At 45.6% G+C, this 13,166-nt stretch overlaps 2 protein-coding genes across 7 annotated transcripts in view; one reads left to right on the forward strand and one right to left on the reverse strand.

Moving 5' to 3' along the window:
• Positions 1–5,585, reverse strand: part of LOC130282653 (uncharacterized) — a 170,276-nt gene extending 164,691 nt beyond the window's left edge. For all 5 annotated transcript variants that reach the window (XR_008846479.1, XR_008846478.1, XM_056531122.1 and 2 more), the window contains exon 1: positions 5,434–5,585. Coding sequence is in view for 3 of the 5 variants with exons in the window: in XM_056531122.1 (XP_056387097.1) it covers positions 5,434–5,585 (152 nt within the window). In the remaining 2 variants the exon portion in view is untranslated. The remainder of the gene's footprint in view (positions 1–5,433) is intronic.
• SSH3 (slingshot protein phosphatase 3) overlaps positions 5,120–13,166 on the forward strand; it is a 525,251-nt gene continuing 517,204 nt past the window's right edge. Inside the window, exon 1 of one of the 2 annotated variants that reach the window (XM_056531120.1) lies at positions 5,120–5,264. Coding sequence is in view for 1 of the 2 variants with exons in the window: in XM_056531119.1 (XP_056387094.1) it covers positions 5,584–5,646 (63 nt within the window). In the remaining variant the exon portion in view is untranslated. Of the gene's footprint in view, positions 5,265–5,514; positions 5,647–13,166 lie in introns of those variants that run through there. The other variant, XM_056531119.1, reaches the window with a different exon arrangement.

Here is a 13,166-nt window from a genome sequence, read left to right on the forward strand (position 1 = left end):
TTACCAATTTTTATTGCGCAGCTAGTGATGTTAAACGCATTTAAAAAAAATATTGGTCTATTTTAAAATGCGACCCTATACTAGGTGAACCATTACCTGACCAACCAGGTGTCACATTTTGGTCTATGAATTTTCGCAATTTAGTTGCTCTAAGTCATCTAAAAGAGAAAAATAATTCACCCTCTGATTTTACTTTATATAAAAGGTACCTTTACATGCAATAGAGGGCGGTGCAAATGTTGTACTATGATTATTAACCCCAAATATTCTTTTTCTTCTTATAATACCAAAAAAAAAAAAAAAACATATATGATCAATACATCTAACAATTGTGACAGTTCGTATGCCATTTACCTTTTATCCTGCTCCTGTGGGTTGCAATTAGAGATGAGAGAACTTACAGTAAATTCGATTCGTCACGAACTTCTCAGCTCGGCAGGTGATGACTTATCGCGCATAAATTAGTTCAGCTTCCAGGTGCTCTGGTGGGCTGGAAAAGGGAGATACAGTCCTAGGAGACTCTTTCCTAGGACTGTATCCCCCTTTTCCAGCCCACCGGAGCACCTGAAAGCTGAACTCATTTATGCGCGATAAGTCATCAACTGCCGAGCTGAGAAGTTCATGACGAATCTAATTTACTGTAAGTTCGCTCATCTCTAGTTGCAATATATGGGCCGCACTGTTCAGACAGTGCGGTCCCGCATGAATAAACATAAATCAAATGTCAAAAACCGTTTCATGCTCCATAGCATTTCACGCCATCTTTCGTCAAAACATGATAATTTTTATGTGCTCGATTTAGTGATTATAGAAACCATTCCCTTTCAGATCCATAACCGATTTCAAAGATTGATTAACAGAAAGTCATACTGGATATTCCCCCTTGTTACTCTTTTTCCGCATGGTTTGAATGTATCCACTGAAAATGCGAGATAGCGTCAGATGGTTTTCGATATTTATTTATGTTCAATATTGATTTTATTGTCACATTTATATACCTACTATATATATTATTTTTTATAAAAAAAAATGTTTATTGTTTGTAATATATGTGTGTAACTCTTTTTATATATATTTCTCATGTCTCTTTTTTTGAAAATTATGCGTGTAATTTGTTAATGTGCTGCCTTAATCTGTGAGTGACTACCGCTGTACTAATTTCCGAGCGTCGACATAAGAAAATTCACACCAGGCCAGGTTAGTATTAGGGATTGACCGATTATCGGTTTGGCCGATATTATCGTCTGATATTCACGATTTTGGGCGTTATCGATATCGGCAATTACCTTGCCGATAATCCGATAATGCCCCGTCCCCACCGCGCCACACCCCACACCACCGCGACCGTCCCCCCACCAACCCACCGCACCGCCCCGGCCCCATTGCCTCCCCCATCCCCGGTTTTATAATTACCTGTTCCCGGGGCCCGAGGTCCACGCTACTTCTGGCTCCTGCTGTGTTCTGTGTTACGCTGTGCGCTGCGCAATGACGAGTGACGTCCTCAACGGGACGTCACCGTCAGTGCGCACAGTGACAGCTCAGGAGGACGCCACCAGAGCCAGATGTAGCGTGGACCCCGGGAACCGGTAATTATAAAACCGGGGATGGGGGAGGCAATAGGGCCGGGGCGGTGCGGTGGGGGGTGCGGCGGTGGGGGGAGCGGTGCGGGGCGCTGTGTGGTGCAGCGGTGGTGGGCGGGGGGGGGGGCGGTCGCGGTGATAGGACTCAGGAGGACCCCCACCAGGCAGGGGGATAGAAGCGGGTGGCGGCGGCGGCCTATGGTACCACAAAAGCCGCTGCAGTTCATTGATTTAAAGCGCCCGCTTTAAATCAATGATCTGCAGCGGTGTCACGGGGGGATAAATAGCCGATAATTTATACCGGAATATCGGTATAAATTATCGGCTATCAGCCCTAACCTCCACAGATTATCGGTATCGGCCCTAAAAAAAAAAAAACGATATCGGTCGAGTTCCCTCCTCGGTACCCCATGGAGTTCTGTTTATTACAGGAAGTAAATTTGGTTTTTACATTGTACAAAGAAGGAGGGTGAATTATGAGATCACAATTAGCATATTACATTCTGATTGGTTGTTTAAATATTGTGTCCGTATATATTAGCATATCTAGTGTCCATTAATTTCTTTCTTGGCCAAAGTTCATTTATGCAGCCCTCTCACTCTAATACTGGATAAATTCCAGTTCTTTGCCCTTCTTCTACAATCTGCATCTTCCTCAAATGTTTTGACTTCCATCTTGGGCCGTCTGGCTTTGATCCAAGGTTATTCAGTCATTAGCAGATTGCAAACTCAGGAAAGTGGTGCATAGTTCAACAAATATCTTTTTCCTTCAGCATTAGAAATGACATATAAATGTATCAGTATTAATAATATATAGAGAGAGAGAGAGATCGGCAGTCAGAATCATTTTGGTCAACTTGACACATTAACGCAGCAGAGTGCAATTGCTTCTGCTACCGTTGCAAAACTACAACTCCCATCCTGCCTGGACAGCCTTTGGCTGTCTGGGCATGCTGGGAGTTGTAAATCCTTCACTGTATGGCTAAGCTAAACTACACCCAACGCTACACTCTATAAACTACACTCCATCTGCCTGTAAAACTAAGCAAGTCACACTACACTGGTGTAAAACTAAGCTTACACTATGCTACTCTACACTGGTGTACAACTTTGCTAAGCCTATACTACACTAACTACACTACACCTGTGTAAAACTGCGCTGTCACTACGCTATGCTATCTACGCTACACCTGTGTAAAACTACGCTAAGGCTATGCTACGCTAACTTAGCTAAACCTGTGTAAAATCTACGCTACGCTATGCTAACTACTCTATACCTGTGTAAAACTACTACTCCCATCCTGCCTGGACAGCCTTTAGCTGCCTGAGCATGCTGGGAGTTGTAGTCTCTTATTTAAAAATTAATCTATGCTACAATCTAAGCTAGCTACACTGCACTGATGTTAAACTACACTAACTCTACACTGGTTTCCCTCTCTCCCTGCCTGCTACACTACACTACACTACCTACTCCAACAACGCACCCGGAGACCGTAATAAACTGCGCATGCACACACAGTTTAGTACGGAATTCCCTGAACTACTGTGCATGCTCCAACATACGCTAGCCACACAAGGGTCAAGTCCTGGAGAAAAAAAGGGTGGGAAATCTTCCACCTAAGGGTTGGTCCTGCATGACTCCTGCTAATGGGAATGGTGTTCCAGCTGTGGAAAAAGTGCAGGAACTCAGTTCCCATTTTCCCACTGCAGGACTTGAGACCTGTAGCCACCGTACACTAACTTTGCAGTAGAAGAAAGCTGTGCATGCTCTTAGTTGCAGAATGAGTGAAGAGAATAGGACGTCGAACACGCACCGCACGTATAGGGAAAAGGTCTGTGGAACTCTTAAGTCCGGTGCATTGCCGTGGAATGAGATTTGCCATAGAATGAGATGGTCCGCCTCCATCACATCCTATTGGCTCTCTCTTGTCACGTGACATATTTAAACGTCACGCATCGATGCGCACAGCAGTGTCAATTTGGCTATCACAGGGAGAGGATCTCCTCACCCTGTGATAGCTGAAGCTGTACGGAGCTCTCATGGCCTCTGTGGCCCGACAGAAGTTCACACATGTACGCAGATCATACAGCTGCCTCATATACATTTACTGTTGATCCACAGCGCTATCGGGATCCCGATGCCCGATGGCGCTGTCATCAGTGTGCGTCCCCGCGAGCGCCCCATGCCCGCAGCTCTACTCCCCGTCCTCCGCCCCCCGCAGCTCTACTCCCCGTCCCGTTAACGCTCAGGGAGCGGGGAACAGAAAGTAGAGCATCGGGCGCAGGTTAAGTTATTCGCGTAGTGCTGCGCATGCGCAGTACTACTTTACCTGCGCCCAATGCTCTACTTTCTGTTCCCCGCTCCCTGAGCGTTAACGGGACGGGGAGTAGAGCTACGGAGGGACGGGGAGTAGAGCTGCGGGGGGCGGAGGACGGGGAGTAGAGCTGCGGGCATGGGGCGCTCGGGGGGAGGCACACTGATGACAGCGCCATCGGGCATAGGGATCCCCATAGCGCTGTGGGTCGCTCCCTGAGCGTTCACAGGGGACGGGGAGTACAGCTGCGTGGGACAGGGAGTAGAGCTGCGGGGGACGGGGAGTAGAGCTGCGGGGGACGGGGAGTAGAGATGCGGGGGACGGGGAGTAGAGCTGCGGGCGTGGGGATCCTGATGACAGCGCCGTCGGGCATAGGGATCCCGATAGCGCTGTGGATCAACAGTAAATGTATATGAGGCAGCCGTATGAGCTGCGTACATGTGTGAACTTCTGTCAGGCCACAGAGGCCATGAGAGCTCAGTGCAGCTTCAGCTATCACAGGGAGAGGAGACCCTCTCCCTGTGATAGCCAAACTGACACTGCTGTGCGCATCGATGCGTGACGTTTAAATATGTCACGCGACAAGAGAGAGCCAATAGGATGTGATGGAGGCGGACCATCTCATTCTATGGCAAATCTCATTCCACGGCAATGCACCGGACTCATGAGCAATACGGGTCTATACACAGCGGGCAGATAATCATGTGACTTGATGTCCATATGATGTGCGCTTGACGTGGAGCCCAATTATAGGAGTGCAGAATGATGATCTCGGTGGCAACATCACAAATAGAGCTGATATAAACTCCGGGTTTCGGTCTCAGCCATTAGCCACACTACCTTGATAAAGGCAGCGGTAGCTGACGAAACATCGGAATTAGAGTGGCTATTTAGTGCATTTTAACTAGCAGCCACCACCTAACTGTATACTCAGTCACATTATAAATCAGTGGTCGCCAGGAATACAACAATACCTAATGAGAGGCATTGTTCCTGAATATTATATCACATACTGAGCAAAGGCTGTTTTTCTAAAGTTTACACTGACACCCAGTGGACGCAATAGTTATTGCATTTTAAAGTGATTCACAATAAAGATTTGAATTTCAATAATGGAGAGATTTCTAGTTTAGGGTGCGCCCCTTGGTCACTTACCCCTAAAGATTGTTAGTTTATTTGGTATTGCCCTGGAATCCCTCAGGGATTTTTGGTTTTGACTGCAGGAAATGTGGCAACGTATGCAAACATAACATACCGTTAATCAGCTTCAGAGCCATTATGACGTGTTGCTCTCCATTTTACTTCTCCGTCTACCAAAGAGGTGCAGCAGCAGCTGCAGTGTGTATTATAAACATACCGGAGGCATTGGGTAAGTAATTCTATGGGGTGCCAGCACTCACTGGGCATCCTTGTGCGTAGCACAGCCGTGTACTAACAGCCCTGCGGCGCTGCCCACGCGTGTGCCCTGACAGCCGCCAGACTTTCCTCCATGTAGGGGCATGTCACTTTCTCCGGAGACGATCTTCCCCCTCACATACCTCTCCAATCTCCCGACTCCTCCTTCTAGGGGCCGTCCATCACTCTCTTCCTGATTTTTGTAGACAAAGTAAGAAAGCAAGAAAGACACCGAGTGCCAAGAAAGTCCTAAGGAGAGGGCCAGGACTAGCAGAGACAGAGGGGGTGGCAACATGGCGCTGGTCACCCTGCAGCTGGCCTCTCTGGAGGAGGGGACCAGCTTTACACCTGTTCAGGTAATAACGGGGTGTACTGGGGTCTACCCTCCACACTGTACAGGCATGCATTTACGTGTCTTCCTATGGGGTGTATGAGGATATAGGTATATCACATTCTACATGTATATCTATATCAGTAATAGTAATATTATACATGTGTCAGTACAGGTAATAGGGTACTGGGGGTATATGGGTGTATAAGATACTTTATGTAAAATTATGTCAGTAATATACCATGTACATTTGTTAGTACAGGTACTGAGGGTGTATGAGAATTATGGTGTATAATATACTGCAGAGTTTATTTATATCAGTACTATTATCATTATATTATTTATGTGTCAGTACAGGTGATGGAGGTACTGGGAGTGTATGAAGGTATAGGTATACAAGTTACTTAATGTATATCAGTAACAGTACCATTATAGTATCTACATGTATTGGGGCTGTATAAGGATTAAGGTATATAATATACTGCAAAGTATATACATATTCAGGGCTGGTTTAACGTAGGGGGTGATGCAGCTGCAGCTCCAGGCCCCTACAGTAAAATTGGCTGAGCCGTCCGCCAAAAAAGGCCGCCGAGGAGCGGAGCCGCCCGCGCTGCAAGACCGCAAGAGAACAGAGTTTAAATCCTCTCTACTCTCGCTACTCTGTACTCTCGTGGGCAGAGGCGGCTCTACCAACCCTCGCTCTGGTTGGGGCCTTGCTCTGGCCCTGACCACCGCAGGGGGCCCCGTTGCATTCTGAACATTCCTGTGTCCCGAAATCTTTTCGGGACACAAGGATGTCCCAGCGGTTACATCTCTGCGGCGGCCTATGCGTTAACTTTAAAAATGCAGGGGCCGCCAGGAGGTAGCGCACGCAGGGACTTCTCGCCCATGGCAACAGCAGAGCAGAGTGGAACAGCGAGGAGGAGGAGGACGACGATGCGCGGGCGTGCATGGTAAATTACCTGTATGTTGTACGTCATCTTCAGTGTTCCGACCACCACTCCTCCGATCCCGGGACCTACTGCTTTGGCCTTTAGGCCATAGCAGTAGATTGTGACCCCGGAGTGGTGGTTAAAACATTGAAGTGGGGCAGTAAACAGGCAAACAGCCTCCAGCCATACACTGTATATGCCTGAAGGCTGTATGTCTGTGGGGGAACTGTACTGCACCTAATGTGGGGCGCTATACTGCACCTAATGTGGGGGAACCATACTGCACCTAATGTGGGGGAACCATACTGCACCTAATGTGGGGGAACCATACTGCACCTTATGTGGGGAGCTATACTGCACCTAATGTGGGGAGCTATACTGCACCTAATGTGGGGAGCTATACTGCACCTAATGTGGGGAGCTATACTGCACCTAATGTGGGGAGCTATACTGCACCTAATGTGGGGAGCTATACTGCACCTAATGTGGGGAGCTATACTGCACCTAATGTGGGGCGCTATACTGCACCTAATGTGGGGAGCTATACTGCACCTAATGTGGGGAGCTATACTGCACCTAATGTGGGGAGCTATACTGCACCTAATGTGGGGAGCTATACTGCACCTAATGTGGGGAGCTATACTGCACCTAATGTGGGGCGCTATACTGCACCTAATGTGGGGCGCTATACTGCACCTAATGTGGGGCGCTATACTGCACCTAATGTGTGGGAATCATACTGCACCTAATGTGGGGAGCTATACTACACCATACTGCACCTAATGTGGGGAGCTATACTGCACCTAATGTGGGGAGCTATACTGCACCTAATGTGGGGAGCTATACTGCACCTAATGTGGGGGGCTATACTGTACCTAATGTGGGGGAGCTATACTGCACCTAATGTTGGGAACTATACTGCACCTAATGTGGGGAGCTATACTGCACCTAATGTGGGGGAACTGTACTGCACCTAATGTGGGGGAACTGTACTGCACCTAATGTGGGGGAGCTGTACTGCACCTAATGTGGGGGAGCTGTACTGCACCTAATGTGGGGGAGCTATACTGCACTTAATGTGGGGGAGCTATACTGCACTTAATGTGAAGTAACTATACTGCACCTAATGTGGGGAGCTACTATATAAGGATAGAAGTTATATCGTACCCCCATCAGTGTCTGGATCACTATATAAGAATAGGAGTGATACATTTCATAAAAAGGCCCATGATGCTCTTAATCCGGCCCTGTACATATCAGTTATAGTATTATATCATACGTGTGTCAGTATAGGTAATGGTGTGCTAAGGGAGTATGACTGTATAGATATAAAGGGTAATTTATGTATACCAATATTAGTAATAGTATTCTTAACCCCTTAGGGACTCAGCCCATTTTTACCTTAAGGACCCGGCCCTTTTTTGCAATTCTGACCACTGTCACTTTATGCATTAACCCCTTAAGGACCCGGCCATTTTTTTGCACATCTGACCACTGTCATTTTAAACATTAATAACTCTGGAATGCTTTTAGTTATCATTCTGATTCCGAGATTGTTTTTTCGTGACATATTCTACTTTAACCCCTTAAGGACTCAGCCCATTTTGGCCTTAAGGACTCAGACAATTTAATTTTTAATTTTCATTTTTTCCTCCTCGCCTTCTAAAAATCATAACTCTTTTATATTTTCATCCACAGACTAGTATGAGGGCTTGTTTTTTGCACGACCAGTTGTCCTTTGTATTGACATAACTCATTATATCATAAAATGTATGGCGCAACCAAAAAACACTATTTTTGTGGGGAAATTAAAACGAGAAACGCAATTTTGCTAATTTTGGAAGGTTTCCTTTTCACGCCGTACAATTTATGGTAAAAATGACGTGTGTTCTTTATTCTGAGGGTCAATACAATTAAAATGATACCCATTATTACATACTTTTTTATTATTGTTGCGCTTAAAAAAAATCACAAACTTTTTAACCAAATTAGTACGTTTATAATCCCTTTTATTTTGATGACCTCTAACTTTTTTATTTTTCCGTATAAGCGGCGTTATGGGGGCTCATTTTTTTGCGCCGTGATCTGTACTTTTTTTTGATACCACATTTGCATATAAAAAACTTTTAATACATTTTTTTATACATTTTTTTTTTAATAAAATGTATTAAAAAAGTAGGAATTTTGGACTTTTTTTTTTTTTCATTCACGCCGTTCACCGTACGGGATCATTAACATTTTATTTTAATAGTTCTGACATTTACGCATGTGGCGATACCAAATATGTCTATAAAAAATTTTTTTTACGCTTTTTGGTTGTAAAATAGGAAAAAACTGACGTTTTACTTTTTTATTGGGGGAGGGGATTTTTCACTTTTTTTTTTACTTTTACTTTTTCTTTTTTTTTTACACTTGAATAGTCCCCATAGGGGACTATTCATAGCAATACCATGATTGCTAATACTGATCTGTTCTATGTATAGGACATAGAACAGATCAGTGTTATCGGTCATCTTCTGCTCTGGTCTGCTCGATCACAGACCAGAGCAGGAGACGCCGGGAGCCGGACGGAGGAAGGAGAGGGGACATCCGTGCGGCGTTCTGAATGATCGGATCCCCGCAGCAGTCCGTTTTTCTGAAATGGTTTTTGGGGGGTATGTTGCATTTAGGAAGCGCCCCTAAGGTGCCAGAACAGGAAAATAAAAACACATGGCATACCATTTTGTAAACTAGACCCCATGAGGAATGTAACAAGGAATAAAGTGAGCCTTAATACCCCACAGGTGTTACACGACTTTTGCATTGTAAAAAAAAAAAAAAAAAAATCACTAAAATGTGTGTTTTCCCCCCCCAAATTTCACTTTTTTGCAAGGGTTAATAGCAGAAAATACCCCCCAAAATTTGTAACCCCATCTCTTCTGAGTATGGAGGTACCCCATAAGTTGACCTGAAGCGCACTACGGGCGAACAACAATGCTCAGAAGAGAAGAAGTCATATTTGGCTTTTTGAGAGCAAATTTTGCTCGGGGGCATGTCGCATTTAGGAAGCCCCTATGGTGCCAGGACAGCAATAAATACCCACATGGCATAACATTTTGGAAACTAGACCCCTTGAGGAATGTAACAAGGAATAAAGTGAGCCTTAATACCCCACAGGGGTTTCACGACTTTTGCATACGTAAAAAAAGTTTTTTTTCACTAAAATGTGTGTTTCCCCCCCCCAAATTTCACATTTTTGCAAGGGTTTAATAGCAGAAAATACCCCCCAAAATTTGTAACCCCATCTCTTCTGAGTATGGAGGTACCCCATAAGTTGACCTGAAGCGCACTACGGGCGAACTACAATGCTCAGAAGAGAAGGAGTCATATTTGGCTTTTTGAGAGCAAATTTTGCTCCGGGGGCATGTTGCATTTAGCAAGCCCCTATGGTGCCAGGACAGCAAAATAACGCCCACATGGCATACCATTTTGGAAACGAGACCCCTTGAGGAACGTAACAAGGGGTAAAGTGAGCATTTACCCCCCACTGGTGTCTGTCAGATCTTTGGAACAGTGGGCTGTACAAAATTTTTTATTTGCACAGCCCACTGTTCCAAAGATCTGTCAGACACCAATGGGGTGTAAATTCTCACTGCACCCCTCATTACATTCCGTGAGGGGTGTAGTTTCCGAAATGGGGTCACATGTTTATTTTTTTTTTTTTTTTTGCGTTTGTCAAAACCTCTGTAACAATCAGCCACCCCTGTGCAAATCACCTCAAATGTACATGGTTCACTCTCCCTTCTGGGCCTTGTTGTGCGCCCCCAGAGCACTTTGTGCCCACATATGGGGTATCTCCGTAGTCGGGAGAAATTGCATTACAAATTTTGGGGGGCTTTTTTCCCTTTTACCTCTTGTCAAAATTAAAAGTATAGGGCAACACCAGCATGTTAGTGTAAAAAAATTTATTTTTTTACACTAACATGCTGGTGTAGACCCCAACTTCACCTTTTCATAAGGGGTGAAAGGAGAAAAAGCCCCCCAAAATTTGTTAGGCAATATCTCCCGAGTACGGCGATACCCCATATGTGGCCCTAAACTGTTGACGTGAAATACGACAGGGCTCCAAAGTGAGAGCGCCATGTGCATTTGAGGCCTGAATTAGGGATTTGCATAGGGGTGGACATAGGGGTATTCTACGCCAGTGATTCCCAAACAGGGTGCCTCCAGCTGTTGCAAAACTCCCAGCATGCTTGGACAGTCAACGGCTGTCCGGCAATACTGGGAGTTGTTGTTTTGCAAAAGCTGGAGGCTCCATTTTGAAAGCAGTGGCGTACCAGACGTTTTTCATTTTTATTGGGAAGGGGGGCTGTGTAGGGGTATGTGTATATGTAGTGTTTTTTACTTTTTATTTTGTGGTAGTGTAGTGTAGTGTTTTTAGGGTACAGTCACCCGAGCGGGGGATTACAGCGAGTTTCCCGCTGCGAGTTTGAGCTGCTTCGCAAAATTTGCTGCATCGCAAACTTGCAGCCTCACTGTAAGCCCCCTGCCCATGTGAATGTACCCTGTATCTCCAGCTGTTGCAAAACTACAACTCCCAGAATGCACAGTCTATCAGTGCATGCTGGTAGTTGTAGTTTTGCAACAGCTGGAGGCACACGGGATGGGAAACATTGAGTTAGGAAACAGACAATGTTTCCCAACCAGTGTGCCTCCAGTTGTTGCAAAACCACTACTCCCAAACATTCTCAGGCATGCTGGAAGTAGTAGTTGGGCAACATCTTTAGAGCCAGATGTTGCCGAACTACAACTCTCAGCATGCTTGGAGTTGTAGTTTTGCAACATCTGCAGGACTACAGTTTGCAGACCACTAATACAGTGGTTCCCAATCTGTGCCCTTCCTGATGTTGCAAAACTACAACTCCCAGTATGCCAAAACTGTCCAGGCATGCTGGGAGTTGTAGTTCTGCAACGTCTGAAGGGCCAGATGTTACAGAACTACAACTCCCAGCATGCCTGGACAGTAAGGGCATGCTGAGGATGTGTAGTTTTGCAACATCTGGAAGGGCACAGTGGTCCCAAAACTGCGGACCTCCAGATATTGCAAAACTGCAACTCTCAGCATGCCCAGATGCCAAGGGCTGTCTGGGCATGCTGGGAGTTGTAGTATACAGGGTCCCAATACAGCAATGCATGTCGCTTTACGGCGACGTGCATTGCTGTAAAGGGCCCGACCACGGCTGAAGATCCACTCACCTGTCGCCGCCGCCGTCTTCATCGCCGGGATCCGGGTCTTCAGGGACAAGGTAAGTACCGGGGCTGGGCCCCAGCACTCCCCCATCCTCCGCCGCGTCCTCCGGTCTTCCTCCCTACCTCTCCGGACTTCCAGGGGCCGGGCAGGGCAGGAGGAAATAACCGCCCCCCCCCTTTTGCGATTGGTCGGTTAGCTAACCGAAGAATCGCAGGGGATAGGAGGAGGTGGCAGCCGGGAACATGCAAAATGACCGGGCGGTCGGGTCCCAGAGACCCGATCAGCCCGGTATCGCCGCAGATCGCAGGGACGATTTCCCTAGCGATTTGCTGCGATCGCCGATATGGGGGGCCTACATGGCCCCCCTTCGCGTTTGCCCTGGATCCCTGCTGAAGGATTTCAGCAGGGATCCGCTTCCGATCTCCGCCGGGTGAGCGGCGGAGACCAGGAAAAGACCATGACGTATGCATACGTCATGGGTCCTTAAGACCCAGGGTGTGATGACGTATGCATACGTCATGGGTCCTTAAGAGGTTAAAGGGGTTATCCAGGAAAATTTTTTTTATGTATATCAACTGGCTCCAGAAAATTAAACAGATTTGTAAATTACTTCTATTAAAAAATCTTAATCCTTTCAGTACTCATGAGCTGCTGATGTGTAGTTTGTGTCTAAGTGCTCTCTGATGACACGTGTCTCGGGAACCGCCCAGTTTAGAAGCAAATCCCCATAGCAAACCTCTTCTACTCTGTGCAGTTCCCGAGACAAGCAGAGATGTCAGCAGAGAGCACTGTTGCCAGACAGAAACCAACAACTCAACTTCAGCAGCTGATAAGTATTGAAAGGATTAAGATTTTTTAAAAATGTCCGATCTATAAAAATATTTCGTTAATTAAATTGCACGATAATGGTGTGCGCGCAAAAAAAATCCAAAGTCCAAAATAATGTATTTTTGGTCACTTTTTATATCATGAAAAAATGAATAAAAAGCGATCAAAAAGTCCGATCAATACAAAAATGGTACCGATGAAAACTTCAGAACACGGTGCAAAAAATTAGTCCTCATGCTGGCCCATATGCGGAAAAATAAAAAAGTTATAGGGGTTAGAAGATGAGAATTTTTTACATAGAAATTTTCCTGCATGTAGTTATGATTTTTTCCGAAGTACGACAATATCCAACCTATATAAGTAGGGTATCATTTTAACCGTATGGACCTACAGAATAAAGATAAGGTGTTATTTTTACCGAAAAATGCACTGTGTAGAAACGGAAGCCCCCAAAAGTTACAAAATGAAATTTTTTTCTTCAATTTTGTCACACAATGATTTTTTTTCCCGTTTCGCCGTGGATTTTTTTGTATAATGACTAATGTCACTGCAAAG

The sequence above is a fragment of the Hyla sarda genome, chromosome 7 (genome assembly GCF_029499605.1).
Source record: "Hyla sarda isolate aHylSar1 chromosome 7, aHylSar1.hap1, whole genome shotgun sequence".
NCBI lineage: Eukaryota > Metazoa > Chordata > Amphibia > Anura > Hylidae > Hyla > Hyla sarda.